The sequence below is a fragment of the Medicago sativa genome, chromosome 3, assembly GCF_051527215.1.
Source record: "Medicago sativa cultivar Bolivia chromosome 3, Bolivia_mono, whole genome shotgun sequence".
Taxonomy (NCBI): Eukaryota; Viridiplantae; Streptophyta; class Magnoliopsida; order Fabales; family Fabaceae; genus Medicago; species Medicago sativa.
This window is the reverse complement of record NC_140751.1, coordinates 10,111,231-10,126,557: the sequence shown is the minus strand read 5'-3', so window position 1 is coordinate 10,126,557 and position 15,327 is coordinate 10,111,231. Positions and strand designations below refer to the sequence as shown.

The 15,327-nt window shown below is 33.2% G+C and overlaps 1 protein-coding gene across 2 annotated transcripts; it reads left to right on the top strand.

The window, feature by feature from the left end:
- Positions 1–848: 848 nt before the first annotated feature.
- Positions 849–14,920, top strand: LOC146935588 (THO complex subunit 1-like). 2 transcript variants are annotated; one of them, XM_085750749.1, is made up of 21 exons: positions 849–962; positions 1,791–1,874; positions 2,915–2,989; positions 4,180–4,273; positions 4,395–4,540; positions 4,657–4,728; positions 5,041–5,113; positions 5,206–5,271; positions 5,399–5,445; positions 5,687–5,758; positions 5,867–5,992; positions 6,123–6,188; positions 6,287–6,328; positions 7,138–7,254; positions 7,376–7,458; positions 8,723–8,789; positions 9,435–9,506; positions 9,664–9,714; positions 11,151–11,210; positions 11,293–11,442; positions 14,402–14,920. In XM_085750749.1, the coding sequence occupies exons 1-21, from the start codon at positions 960–962 to the stop codon at positions 14,639–14,641; spliced, it is 1,806 nt and encodes a 601-aa protein (XP_085606875.1). In that variant the 5' UTR covers positions 849–959; the 3' UTR covers positions 14,642–14,920. The 2 variants fall into 2 exon arrangements, with proteins under 2 accessions (XP_085606875.1, XP_085606876.1); XM_085750750.1 differs by having other exon boundaries at positions 4,180–4,310.
- The last annotated feature ends 407 nt before the right edge of the window (positions 14,921–15,327 follow it).

The window sequence follows — 15,327 nt, the reverse complement described above, 5'->3', positions numbered from 1 at the left end:
CACTTTTATATAATCCTTAGTTCATAATTGATAGACATATTTGCAATAAGTCTAACGAAGAGGTGGAGGAGATTTGAAGAATCCTAATCAAAGTTAGTAATCTAAATCAACACCCTTTTATTATTTTTGCAATCAAATCAACCCGCTTTGCGCAATCAAATCGAACTTGCAAACTCCCTCCATTTTACTACTTTAATTATAAGTTTAGCAAAATGTCAGGCGAAACAACAATCTCTATGGACATGATAACTTACTACCGTATTGCTTGGAACAGTTTGATGAAGTTGAAAAACCTCCTCCAAGGGTGTCTCAAGTTTTATCATATGATTATAGGGGTGTGGTTCTCCATTTATCAGATGCTTATATGGGTGTGGTTCTCCCTCGTTTAGTTTTGTTGTAGTATTTTTTTTATGGGCAGTTTTTTTTTTCCTTAAAGTTTTTAAAGGTAGTTTTAATGTAGTTGTTTTTTCTTTTTTGCTTAGGCCCCATTTAATACAAAATAAAATAAAATAAATGACATACAAATAAATACACTTCGACACGTAGCTCATATAGAACACAAATCTTTATAGTGTGTTTGAACTGACGATTTACAGAAAAATGAAGAGTTTTCTTTTTTAAATTACAGAATATATATATATATATATATATATATATATATATATTTATTTATAATGTTTTTTTTTTATTATTTCGATCTTTTAAAAAATATTTACACGATATACTAATACTGCTAGTTGAATTATTTTAATAGAAATAAACACCCTATCAAAAAAAAAAAAAAAAAAAACAGCATACAGTTAAACGCAGCGTTTTCGTGTTTAGTGTTTTTACTCAAAACATATCACTCTCTTTCTGCACATAATCACGATTTCTTCAAAAAAATCAATTCTTTTAACAATTATTCAACGCTTTGAAGTTCAATAGAATAAGGGTTTGTGTTCAATTCAAACTCCATAATGGTAAGTTCCGTTTTCTCTTTTGTTCCTTTTCACAATTCAATTTTTCTGTGAAACATTGTCACAAAGTTTCAATTTTTATATAATCCCTTATACCCATTTGTTTATATTGCTTAAATAATGCGTTTGTTTATTTATTTGTTTATTTTTGATTGGTTACAGGTTCTGGGTTTATATAGGGAAGTAGATTATTTGTTTACTAGTGCTTAAGCTTATAGTATCAAAATAAGGCCCTGTTTGGATAAACAACTTAATTTACTACTGATAGTATAAACGTTTATCATCTGTAAGCGCTTATTATAAGTTATTTCTACTATAGCAAAAGATAAAAAAAGTCGAATTGTTTTCGTATAAGCTGTTTTTACAAGTGTATGTTTGGTTTTGCAAATGAATTGATTCTGGCTAAAGGTGAGTTGAATGTAAAGTGATTTATGTTTGGATATATTGATGTAAAAGTGAGTTGAGCAGCAAATTTGAGTGTAAAAATCAATTCTAGAATCAGAAGCTACAATTTCTAGATTCAAGTAGAATCGATTATACTTTAGAAGAACCTAACCTGTCAAAATCAATTCTACACCTCTATAACCAGTTTTGTCACCTCCAAAAGGTGGAACCAAATATACACTACGTTATCCTTGAGAGCTGCTGAAAGCAACTTATGAGCATGTCATAAGCTGTTTTCATAAGTTTTGTCAAACATTCACACAATTACCTATGCCAGTAGATAAGCTTGAATAAGTCAATACAAAGAGGCCCTAGATAAGCTTTTTTCCCATTGTTCGATTGTTGAATTCACTGGTTGTGTGTTGTTTGGTTTATTGTTATTTGCAGGAGGTATTTAAACGGGCCATATTGCAACCTGGGCCACCTGAAAGTTTTGCTTTGCAGACTGTTCAAGAAGTAATAAAGCCTCAGGTATATTTTGAAATTCTTTTGAGTCAGTTTGGATTAGCCTCTAGTTCATCGAAGATTCCCCATTAAAATTCATACAAAAATATTCATATAAGTTTGTAAGTGTTGATGGAGAAGTTTATCTAAACTGCCTCTAACTCCATTCCAGTATAATTGTAGTACAGATTTATAATGAACAATGCTGAACTAATTTCCAAACTATGGATGTAGTAGATTTAGGCCCCGTTTGGATTGAGCTTATTTTGAGCTTATGAAAAATAGCTTATGTAAATAAATAAGCTTTTATTTTAATTTATAAGCTCTCACTAATGAAAATTGTATCTTCACAAGCTGTTTTTTCATAAACTACCTTAAAAACTTATAAATAATACATAAAAACTTATTTATTTGCATAAGCTGTTTTATGTAAGCTCTAAAATAAGCTAATCCAAACGGACCCTTAGTGAGGGTGCGGGGGGTTGATTTGGGCCCTGATTGGATTAACATCTTCATTAAACACCTATAGCATAAGAGCTTATCATATAAGTGCTTATGGATAAGATATACCAAAAATAAATAAAAGTCAAACTGTTTTCATATAAGTTATAAATTGTTTTCATATGCTGTCTTGGAGACTTAATTGAAATAAGCTACAACCAACTTATGGACATGCCATCAGTTGTTTCTATAAGCTCTGCCAAACAGTCTAACAATTGTTTATGCCAGCAGATAAACTCAAATAAGGCAATCCATACACGCCCTCTGTCATGCATATCATTCTGTTGACGTATTTTTATTTTCTTTGGGATGGAGTGATATTCTGGATTTTTGTCAAAATGGAAGAGATTTGTATTTAGGGAACAATGAGGAAAAAGGCGAGAGACTCTTAAATTTCAAATGGGTTTTGGTTATGGGGTATCTATAACTTGTTAAAAATATAATATGGTTGTCTTTTGACTTAAATTGTTCATTCATGATTCATGTCCCGAGGTTCCCTTTTCTAGTAACTTTGATAATGACAATGTTAAAGGTTGTGGTTAATTTAATTGATTTATGATTAACAGAGACAAACAAAATTAGCCCAAGATGAGAACCAATCCCTAGAGAACATTCTACGGCTGCTACTTCAGGAATTCGTGGTATGTTTAACTGCTACCCTTGTTCATAGATTACACCTGATGTGCTAGTCGAATATAGAATGCTAATCTAATTGGATTCTATAAAATTTCTTTTGAAAAATCCAATGGAGTTTTATATTTCTTTCTTTTCTTTGGTGTGTCTTTTATGCATGATTAAGATACTAAATTTATTTTATTTTTTCTGTTAAAGATTTGGTCATGAGCCAAATCCTTAGTTTAAAGGTAGACAATATTGCTATAATTCTATGTTAAAGAACACGAGAGTTCTTAGGAGATGTGAGAGAGATCTAGACACAATATTTTACTAATCACTTAGAAGAATGGCTTTTGGACCGCCAATATTCATGTAAGGACCCACTGGCCCTATACAAGGATGCCGCCTACGCCTACGCAAGGGCACGTCCCTTTCCTTATCCCCCGAAACCATCATGCCCGAACCTTGGGGCCAAATATTCGGACGGAATATCCGGATTTAGGGGGATACACATGTTTCTCCTTATCTCGTGTGACTTAGGGATTAAGTCACAGAATAAGAGGCCTAATCAGGCTATAAATAACCCCTTTGACACCATTCTTAAGGCATGACCTAATCAGATACTAAACTCTAGTTTCAGTATTGTACTCACTGCAAGTACAGCTTTGATGCATAATACTGACCTTATACATTTTCTTATGCTAATACAATGGTTATGGAATGATACTTATTTGGTTATACCCTTTACTTTGGGAACAATGCAATCATTACTCATTAGTATAGCAGTTTCCTTGTTACTATACTGTAATGTCGGTTTAACTATTTTGGCATTCAAATTTCAATGCTTATTTTCTTTCTCAGTAAAATTAGACATGTTTTTCATCTGGGATGCATGTTTTTTATGACACACTCTGTTTGTTTTCTTGCTAGTGCATGTATTTACTTACCATTGACTTGCATATTTTGAAGTGTTTTCATTTTACTCTTATTTATTTTGAATTCACATGTAGTTTATAGTTTATCAAATGGTAAAGTAAGCAGTTTTTTCAAGATGCTTAGATGACTTGTATAAAGTGAACTGTAAACTAAGCATTTTCAGAAAAACCGTTTCAAATATAAACTTATCTAATGCTGTTTCTTTTCCCCTCTTTGTTTTATTGTTTCATTGTTTATGTCTCTTTATGGCCTGTATTAATATGTTCACACTCTGGTTCAGTCGGCAGCAGTACAGTGTGGGGAGGAAGTAATGCAATACGGGCAATCAATTGATGCTAATGAAACTACCCAAGGCCACATTCCTCGTCTTCTTGGTCTGTGCACCATTTAGCAATGCTTTAATGAGATACAGTTAAATCCTAAACATCTTAACTGTAAATTCTTCTTGCTATTCTTTTATATTTATGTTTGTATGTTGTTTTTTTCGTTTTTCAGATATAGTGCTATATCTGTGTGAGAAGGAACACATTGAAGGTGGAATGATTTTTCAGTTGTTGGAAGATTTGACAGAAATGTCTACAATGAAAAACTGCAAGGATATTTTTGGCTATATAGAGAGTAAACAAGATATATTGGGAAAGGTACATTCCTCATTTGTTTGTAATTCTTTGTGCTTCTCTAATTAATGATTTAGAGCAGGGGTATTGTATAACTGACCTGTACTTATGTGGAACTTATACGTTCGCATGACACACAGCAAGAACTTTTTGCTCGAGGAAAACTTGTGATGCTGAGAACCTGTAATCAACTACTTCGCCGTCTTTCAAAGGTACATTGAGCATGGTTTATGTCCTATTATACTTAAAGCTTTAAAGCTGATTACTGTCTCTAAATACAAATCTATAATATTCCTGCTTCGTGCGTTTGGATTTGTTTAAACTTTGAGTGCTCATTTGTCTTTCCTGTTTTCCTCCATCCCTAAATGTCTCTCTCTTTCCTCCCTTTAACTGTCTAGGTCGAGCTATATGATAAACTTCTCTTCAGCATTGTAATATTGAATGAGTATTAAGTTAGAGTTATGTAGGATAAATTATTCTTCCCATGATTGCCATAATTCAATGTGTTTGTATGGATGTTGTAGGCAAATGATGTGGTCTTTTGCGGAAGAATTCTCATGTTTCTGGCTCATTTCTTTCCATTATCAGAGCGATCTGGTACAGTTCTGTGAAGTTTATCTTAACTGATATTTTAAATTTCATTTTATTGAGCGCCTCGTCACTTTGCTGTTTTTGATAAACTTTTGCAGCCTTAAATATCAAGGGAGTTTTTAACACATCAAATGAAACAAAATATGAGAAAGAACCTGTAGAAGGTACGTCCTTGCATATTGTCTTAGCTTGCTTGATTGCCATTCTTAATTCATTCTTATAAATACAAGTTATTAATTGAAGTTTATATTTTTTTTCTCCAGCTAATAATTTATTTTCCATGCTTTCCAGGCATATGCATTGATTTCAATTTTTATGAAACTTTTTGGGGCTTACAGGTAAGTTTTCATTGAAATTTTAGTTCCTGATAGGGAAGTCTATTCCTTTTTCTCAACTTGAGGCTTGCCTTGCTATTTGATACGATTTTCAATATAGAATTTGTCATAAATGGTTCTACTTCTACATGTTAAAGCAGAAATTTTACAACTTCGACTACATACTGCAGGACAGTTTTTTATTTTCTTTCAATAAAAGAACCTAAAACAAATATTTTAATCAGTCTCTGTTAACTTGATGCAGGAATATTTTTCCAACCCTGCTCCTATAATTCACTCTACATTTAAGTGGAAAAAGTTCACCTCCAGCTTGTTGGTAATCTTTTATTTTATAATTTTTTGTCTGCATGCATGCATTTTTTTCTCAATTATCAAACTGCTTCTGTTCTTTTCTTTTTACATAAGAATTTTTGTTGGATTGAAGGTTGTACTGAATACATTTGAAGCACAACCTTTAAGTGACGAAGAGGGAGATGCTAATAATTTGGAAGAAGAGGCAGTTAACTTTAGTATAAAATATCTCACAAGCAGTAAATTAATGGGTCTAGAGGTGAGCAGTTTGGCCAAGTCTTAATGCTTACTGCTAAAAATGTGTCATTATTTTTTTCTGCGAAGATATTCAAGGCCTGACTCAGTATTCTCTCTTGTTTGTTTCTTGTTATCGGTTGAATTCTTGATAGTTGAAGGATCCAAGTTTTCGACGCCATGTTCTTGTGCAGTGTCTCATATTGTTTAATTATTTGAAGGTAATAATTTTATGAAGACTAATTTCTATGTGATGTAGAAATAGTATTTAGTTTTTTATCTAATATTAGCCGGTGGTTTCTCCGTCATTTGCTTTTAGGCCCCTGGAAAAAGTGACAAGGATCTGCCATCTGAAACCATGGTTAGTACCGCCTTCTTTGAACTCTTTAGGTAACACAGCTACATTGGCTTGTACCTAATTTTCATACTCTTAGTTATGAAAACATTACATGCCTTCCTTAGCACCTAATATTTGTTAATTGCAATTATTGGCTTACATGAAATGATTTCTACTGTTTCTCTTAGGGGTGTTTGTTAGGGAAATTTTTAAAAATATTAAAAAAAAAATATTAATTTGCATGTTTGATATGAATGTGTTCTAAAAAGTATTCCGAGGAAACTAACATTGACAGGATTTTTATAAAAGTATTTTGTTTCCTAGCAAAACATTCCCAAATGGGAGATGGGAATCCAAGATTCCCATTTAATACATTGTGCTCAACAAACAGTTCTTTTTAGTGTTTTCAAATAGTAGCTCTATAGTGTACTGGAATTTTAACAAACCGCTATAGTACCACTATAACATCGCAGTGTAGCAGAATTTGAACAAACTGCTAGCCGCAAATACGACTCTCAATCAATAGGGACAGAATGTAATATGGTTTTTCTGCAATTGACAACACATGATCTTTTGTTTTCCCTAAAAGCAATATTTAGCTGCAGTATGCCCCTATTAGTTTTGGTAAGTTTATTTTTATGGCAGTATCCTCCATTTTGTTGGATATCAGGTTGTATTATGTACACCGTCAAACACCTCCTTTGTTATTTTTGTCTTTACTTTCCCGTCATCTGAGAAAGGACCTTATTTTAGCGTTTTCTAAGGTTATAGTAGCTGCTTTTTTGATTGAAAATGTATTGTTCACATGTAACTCATTTCCTTTTGTAATTCAGAAAGATGAGATCACATCATGTGAAGAACGTGTTAAAAAACTTATTGAACTGACTCCACCCAAAGGCAAAGAGTTCCTTCACAAAATTGAGCATATATTAGAACGAGAAAAGAATTGGGTGAGCATCTTCCAGCACTTCCTCCGTTTGTTCTCTTGCATATAAACATGTGATTCCCAGTTATCCTTAACATCAATAATATATTTACTAGTTGTATAAATGCCTTTCATGTATTTTCTAGGTGTGGTGGAAACGTGACGGCTGCCCACCATATGAAAAACAACCTACAGAGAAGAAAGTGGTACAAGATGGGTCGAAGAAACGGTATGCTTTTTGTTTAACAAATTATTTATCGTGTAATAATAATGGCTTTAGTTTATAGGATTATAAATCGCTCGTAATCTCCAAGAATGAGAATAATGAAACCCTCCTTTCTTCAAGGTCTTTGTTTCTGAATTCATATGTTCAGCAATTGTATTGCTGTCGTTTTGCATTGATGTTGCTCTAAATAGAGAATTACTTCTCAATTTGAATAGAAGTTATTGATTCATTCAAATTCATTTCTACTGACATGCAATTTACACTGCCGCAATTGATGGCCTTCTTTTGATGTTGTCAGTTGCGTGAAAGAAGTACTAACCTTGTTTTGATCCTGTGAAGTAAAAAAAAAATACCTACCCCTTGTTTCATGTCTCAAAATGAGTGTCATGTAAAATTAATGGATTCATGATAAGTTTAGTGCTAGCAACACCCACTCTAACACTCACTTTGCAAAACTCACTCTCTTATTCAGTGAAAATCACGTGAGTCTCAACACTTCATGTGGGGTCCACTCCCAATATGATGGGATCCACATGAATTTCACCCAATAAGAGAGTGAGTATTGGAAAGATAGTTTAGTGCGAGTATTGCTAGTGCTCCTCTTCATGGTAATACCCTTCATAATGTGTTTATATTACATTGTGATATTTCTTGTCGATTAAAGGGGTAAAACCGTAAACACACACATCCATCAATGTTACCTTTGAAATTAATTGAAGTGTTTTCCATGGAATCCACATGAATTTATATAAACCGTAAACAATAATGAACTTATATGTGAATATATAAACAGTGATGGATGTGTGTGTTTACGGTTTCACATTTCACTGTAGCCTGTAGGTCACCAAGTCTCTTCCTCTATTGAGTTCCTTTTCTTTGGTGGGGAGGGTGCAATGTGAAACCAGTTTTGAAACAACACAATTATTTGCTTTTGTAACATGTGATGTCTCCAATAATGAACTTATTTGAAACTTAAACGCTAGAAACGTAGAAGGCATATTTGTTCAATTTAAAAAGTAGTTAACTAAGTAAAAAAATGAAGTAGATCAGAACAACAAAAATCAATTCCAAGTTGATGTTACAAGCATACACAATACAACTAGGCAAAACCATAGGTGCATGAGGGGCTTCGTGCTTTATAGAACAAAATTAGTGTTTAATCATAAACCATTGTAGATTTCTTTCTATTCTTATGCTACTATTTATATGGGTCCTATTCACCATGCTCAGATTGTCTGCTTACGCTGTTCTGTCTCTTAATTTTCAGTAAGCCAAGATGGAGATTGGGTAACAAAGAACTGTCTCAGTTGTGGAAGTGGGCAGATCAAAATCCGGTATATTTTTATTTACAGAACTTGTGGCTTGTACTAAATATGCTAGGTCTAGTTCTGTAGAAGTTGACTCTTGTGGATGCTGAACACTAGGGTTAGAACTTAGAAGTATGTGTAGATAGTGGCATGTTTAACATCAAAGTGCTCTGGTTGTAGGTTTAGACTTTTGAGTTGCTTAGTCAAACCCCATATGCTTCACAACGTATATAAATCTTTCCTATTTTTATGATAATTCATTATTATGTCAATACTCAATATAACCGTCAATGAAAATAATAAAGGAAAATTAGTTTAGAAAAAAATAGACAGTTGTGGTTCCTCCGATCGCTACTTACAAACCCTTGGATTGGGTCGCTCCTTAATTGTGGTCTTCTCTTAGCCACCTTAATTGCGGAAATTTTGGACTGCCTTCTGTCCTCCAGCACCATCATTGTGCTGGGTGTGAGGATCACATACTGATTAGATATATGGCCTAAGTATTACATATAAGGCTTGAGCAGTCCTCAGCTTACAATATAATATTCTACTTATATTGATTATTTTTTTCTTTGGTTAAAAAATATTTCTTCATTTCCATTCTATTGGTCATCATAATATTGTTTGACTTTACTTAATTACTGATTTACACCAAATTTCTTGAATTTCCAGAATGCTTTAACTGATCCTCAACGTGTTCAAACACCTTCAATTCTGGAGTACTGGAAACCGTTGGCTGAAGATGTAAGTTTTCCTTATTAACAGCGATGGACATATTGGTTTTTTTTTCCTTTCCTAATATTGCAGGCTTGGTTATTATGATTTTTTCCCATCATCCAAGTTGTAACCTTTTTTTCATTTAATTTAAATATTGAAATTCTTTGCATTTATGAAACTACAGATGGATCCTTCTGCTGGAATAGAAGCTGAATACCACCACAAGAATAATCGGGTAATGCCCTGCTTAATATTTTGGGTAGTAGAAGTAGAAATTTTATTTTAGGAAATGAAGGAAAAACAGAAAAAGAACATTCCGAAGGTGGAAATTCTCTTGAAACAGCCATGGACAGAATAGCAATGAGAAGCTAAAAAGATAAACCCACCCTCAAACAAATTTAAGGAAAAGACAGAAACCTATAAAATGCATACTAGGTTATAACCTAATGCTCCAGGGTCCGTATTGCCAATAGTGGTCTTTGCGGTGGCAATACCGACATTTAAGGAAGAGCATTTTCATTGCTGCTACTACTTAAAAAAATGTAAAATTCAATTGCGAAAAAGAAAAAGGCAAAATACACTTTTCTTTCGTTAGAGATGCTTGAGGGTAAATTAGACAAATATATACATATTCATCTCTTAGGAGAGGGCTGTGATATTTGTTAAATTACAGGGGACAACAATTTAGATTAAGAATCTCTCAAGCATAGTTATCTACAGTGTGTTATTGTGGCACCATTGCAACAAAGTATTGCGTTGCAACCTCTGGCTGCTATTTTTCTGCATCATGTTACATTTCACTTCAGTGTTGCAGCCACTACAATGGCTGAAATTGTAGAGTTGCAACCGTAACTTTGTAGCCCATCTATAAGCTTATGTTTCCCTCGAGAATGTTACTGCTGTAATTTTTTGGGGATTAAAGGGGATGTCTTCATTTTTGCTTAGAAAAAGGGGTTTGAAGCCCTTGTTCAGTTCTCACAGGCAAAAACACGTCTCTTCTTTTCTGTTTGGATGAATCAAGCACCAGCATTTGCCAGCCACTTCCTACATTTTCTATTCAAATCCAGCTACCCCTACACTCATTTGCATTATACTGATTCACGTCCTCTGTTCTGTACCCATCTACCACTTTCTTCTTCAAGTTGCCTATCATCTATTATGTAGCCAGACTGAGATTTATAACTAAACTCTCAATGGAGGAGCAAGTAATCTATCTTTGAAAAATGAATTGATGCAAGAATACTTTTTATTTGAACAAAAGAATAATATAAATAAATAGGATAAGGAATGATCTCTAGGAAAACAAGGAAAAAAAAGAACAATGTGGAAACATAACAATGATATAAAGGAGATCTTCAGCTTCTTTTCAGTTAACACTTAGTAAAGACATACAAATAAACTGAGAACAAGGCATCAAAACAGCTATCTTACGCTATAGTGAGACGAAAAGAAGAAAAGTTCGTTGATAATATGGCCATTTCATTGCAACCATCATTAAAAAACATCTGCATATATAGCAACTTGCCATAAAGTATTCCTTCCTCTATTAAGTCAAAACCAATATATTTTACCAAAATAAAATCATCTTAAAGGGTCAATTTTATCGTCTAATATTCAACATTCTACTGTAGAGTGTACATTTTTATTTATCTATCTTTCCTTTTGACTTAGGTTTATTGTTGGAAAGGTCTTCGTCTTTCAGCACGGCAGGACTTGGAGGGTTTTTCTAAGGTAAACTTAACTTTTAATCTACATTTATTGTCTGCTTAACTTTTTCGGATTAATTGAGTTTTATATGTATATATTGTTGCAGTTTACTGAATATGGAATTGAAGGGGTTGTACCACTAGAACTTTTGCCGTCTGATGTCCAATCTAAATACCAAGCTAAACCAAATGACAGAAGTAAACGTGGTAAAAAGGAAGAGGCAAAAAAAGCTGCTAATCAAGTTGAAGAAAATCAGGTTTCTTGATTCAGATCCAACTTCCCATATTTCTTTTTTAATTACATCTTCTCAAGAGAATAATTTTTTAGTGGTTCCCATTGTTGCTGGTTGCCTGGTTTTTGTTCTTTGGTTTCTATCAATCACAAGAAGCCGTAAATTGTTGAGAGGATTTTTAGTTTATGTTCTTTTGCGGGAAAAGGCTTTTTGACTGATTGTTGTTTTATCCTGTGTTTCTATTTCTATGATTATATTTGAACTGGAGCTAACAATGTAATCTTATCACAAGAGGTTAATGCATTAATATATTCCAATCCTTTGGTTTTCGCGCGCCGCGCAAATAAGATGCAATTTTCTTTATGAATTTGAAACTTGGGTATTCCTATGGCCAATTAGCCTACTAGTATCTAACTTTCTTGGAGAGAACAGGCCCTCACCCTTCACTCATGCTTTCAGCTGGTCCTTGGACTTCTCGTAACCTGTGAGAAAAAGAGATTAAAATACACTCGCTCACACAGAAACACGGCGACACACAAAGTATGGTAAACTAGACAGCCCAAATTACATTGCACGGATACGGGATTTATAACAAATTTAAGGTGTGAGTATGTTAAAATAAATTTATTTTAAAATATATAATAAAATAAAATTTTAGGATCCCTCTAACGTGGGCCTCGGTCCAAACATGGACCGTTAATAACTGTTTATAACTGGTTTTTAAGATTGTTTGAAGATTTTGCGTACTAAACCAGTGATTTTCATTTACATCATTAATTCCCTCTTGTGAGTGTTGCCAGAAGATTACAATGCCCTCCTTTGCAAATCTTTTGAGTTTCTAACCAACTCCGAACTCCCTTCTATTTATAGGCTTCATTTACATAATTAATTTCGCCGTCATCCCTATTATTTCTGCTTATATATATATATATATATATATATATATATATATATATATATATATATATATATATATATCCACTCCAGCTGTATTTTAATTATCTCAAGCCCTAACAAACATGAAATGACGAAGAAACCGATGAGAGGAGGTGTCAAATAATCTAAAGAAGGGACTGAGTATAGTTGGTTGTAGTAAAGGACAAGATTTAATTGATTAACATCAATTCATGAATCTTTCGGTAAGAAAACTCTTGCGTGAAATAGCATTACTCTTTTATAAACAAGATCAAATAGTTTAGAGATGTAGATTTGAGAGGAAAAATGGATTTAAATTATCTGAATAGGAGATAGAATTGGTACTTAATGTTCTTCAAAAAAAAATAAATAAAAGAATTGGTACTTAATGATTTGATCAATAAGGCTAACTTGCATGATTTCTTGCAAAATAAATACCTTGATTATAGATGTCGACTATATCTAATAACTATCTAGAAGCTTTCCTAATTTACTATATTACAAATCAAAATAGGAAGAAATATACCAAAGAAATTAGGAAAGGTGATATTTATAGACATGGAAAGTATATTTACAAAGTTAAAAATAGGAAAGTAATTCACAAGGTAATGATGAAAGTATCAATGTGATCGACAAAAGAAATGAGAAAAACTTAGTTTTTAATTTCTTTTGTTACACAATAATACTTTTTTATTTACCAAACTGTAGGGCACTGATATGCACCCAAACAGTACTTATGTGTATGATGCATCCAAACTTTTTTGCTTGAAAATTATTTTTCTTAGGTATGCACCCATAAGTACCAAATCCATACAATGTTTGGGTACATATCCATCATGTGCATGACTTTAATTTTGGAGTGTCTATGTTTTATTGCCCAATACATTATGCACCTTCAAGTGAGTGCAGTAGTTAGGTTAGACTTAGATGTACTTTAGGTTTGCAAATAAGAGAAAATCAAGGAAAGTAAAGTGTAGAGAGATAATTTGGAGAATTCTGAACTGTGATTATGAATATGATGATTGCTAACCTTCAATTGAATGTACATGATAGAACTATAAGAGAAGCATGACTGCCTTCTTATGTAACTGAATGGTAACAGAACCCTGTTACCAACTAACACTTCCTATATACAGATATAAGGCTACACGAATGGCATACGCCAAAATACACAGATAACATATACTACATTGTTACTCTAATATTGCGCATGTGTCATATTAAGTGTCGTTTAATGTTACACACACTTCCTAGAAAAATCATTGAGTATACTAATTTCTATGATCAAATGAGCTTCATTTAATAAAGTATCCTTATTAATATACTACCTGTCCTAATATACTACTTAATATGTTTAGATTAGTAGATGGCGTACTTAATATGTTGATTTTGTGAATCAATGTCACTAAAATACCTTGTTTTGTATAGATGTGACCAACTCTGATTTTTCATCTGCCTAGACAAATTAGTTGTATTAATAAGGGGTATATTTTTTTAAAAAAAATGTATATAGTAATTTGAAACGAGGCATATATTTATGGACAACAAAGGTAGTAGTAGTTAGTAGTTTTTTTTTTCTTCGAATGAACCGGGTATCCTCTACGCACAACTGCAAAGAGTAATCCCTTGAGCCGGGTAAGACCGCAATGGGTGGCAAAGATCTCCCTCGAGATTTAACACTGCAGCATTCTCAGGGCTGAATTCGAACCCGGGACCTCTGGTTAAGCTGGAAGAGTTCCCTTACCATCTCATCCAAGTGTTCTTGGGTGAGTGTTAAGCCGTTGAGATACAATAAAAAAATGATATATTAGTGGAAAAAGGTAATTAATGGTTCATTGATGTTCTAAAATGACATAATTTGAGACAAACAAATATTCCAAATGTGACACTTAATATGAAATGGATGGAGAGTATCATTAGACTGTAATTTGCATGCATCTATCTGTTTCGTTCTACTTCTCTCCATTGTCTTTGTTCTCCTCTTTATTATATTTGATTTGTAATAATGAATTCAATGTTAAATTGATTCCCTGAAATCACTTTGTCATTATTTTTTGTTGTGGAATAGACTGCTACACCTTCAACTGAGATAGATGGTGAAGGCATTAGAGCAGATAGCACAGCAACACCTATGGAATTTGATGCTGCTGCTCTTCCTGGTGGAACCTCAACTTCTGATGAACTTCAGAAGAATGGCTCAGATACTGATATCGGTCAGGAAGCAGGTCAATTGGAAGCAGATGCTGAAGTTGAAGATGGACTCATAGATGAGACTGATGCTGATGCTGATTTAGATGCAGTTGGCTAAGAGGATTTCACAGATTTACATGCTAAGGATAAGTAACATTAGAATAGTGGATGCTAGCATCCATTTTAGTGACAAAGATAGCTGCATGCATGCAACATTCTTCACATTAGGTCAAATTAAAGGCATATTATTTTATTTAAAAAGACAGGAAGGAAATCATCTTGAATTTTTGTATAACATCAATTGAAATTGGTTCTCTTAATGAAGAGTGGCAATATGAATATTTGTACTTGTATCAGAAAAAATGAAATGAAATACTCAATTAATTATGTTCGATTAGATGCTATCGAAATGCAATTAACATTTGAAATTGGTTTGTTGTCTGACACTTTTAAATGAAATGGTGCGAATAATAAATTTAATAAAGATTCAGAATATGCAGGGGTCCTTAGGGAGAACTTTGCTATCTATCGTGGTCTTATCCAGCTCGAGCGATTAGTCTTGTGCGCATAGATACCAAGTTCACACAAAAAAACATGTCGGGGGTAGTTGTACCATTTGATCCGAATTTAGATTTTCTCATTGGAATTCAACATGAATGGGGTAATGTTGATGATCTCACGCTAAATTTATTGGCTTTCACAACTAAATATATAATTACATTTTAATGACGAGATCTCTCACATAACTCCTTCGTTGAAAACTTACATAACTGAATGCGAATTATTTTTTGTTGCTCAAGTTGT

Coding starts and splice junctions, on each gene's coding strand:
- LOC146935588 (XM_085750749.1), top strand. Junction 5,114..5,205: donor TCCATTATCAGAGCGATCTG/GTACAGTTCTGT, acceptor AAACTTTTGCAG/CCTTAAATATCAAGGGAGTT. Junction 5,993..6,122: donor GTAAATTAATGGGTCTAGAG/GTGAGCAGTTTG, acceptor AATTCTTGATAG/TTGAAGGATCCAAGTTTTCG.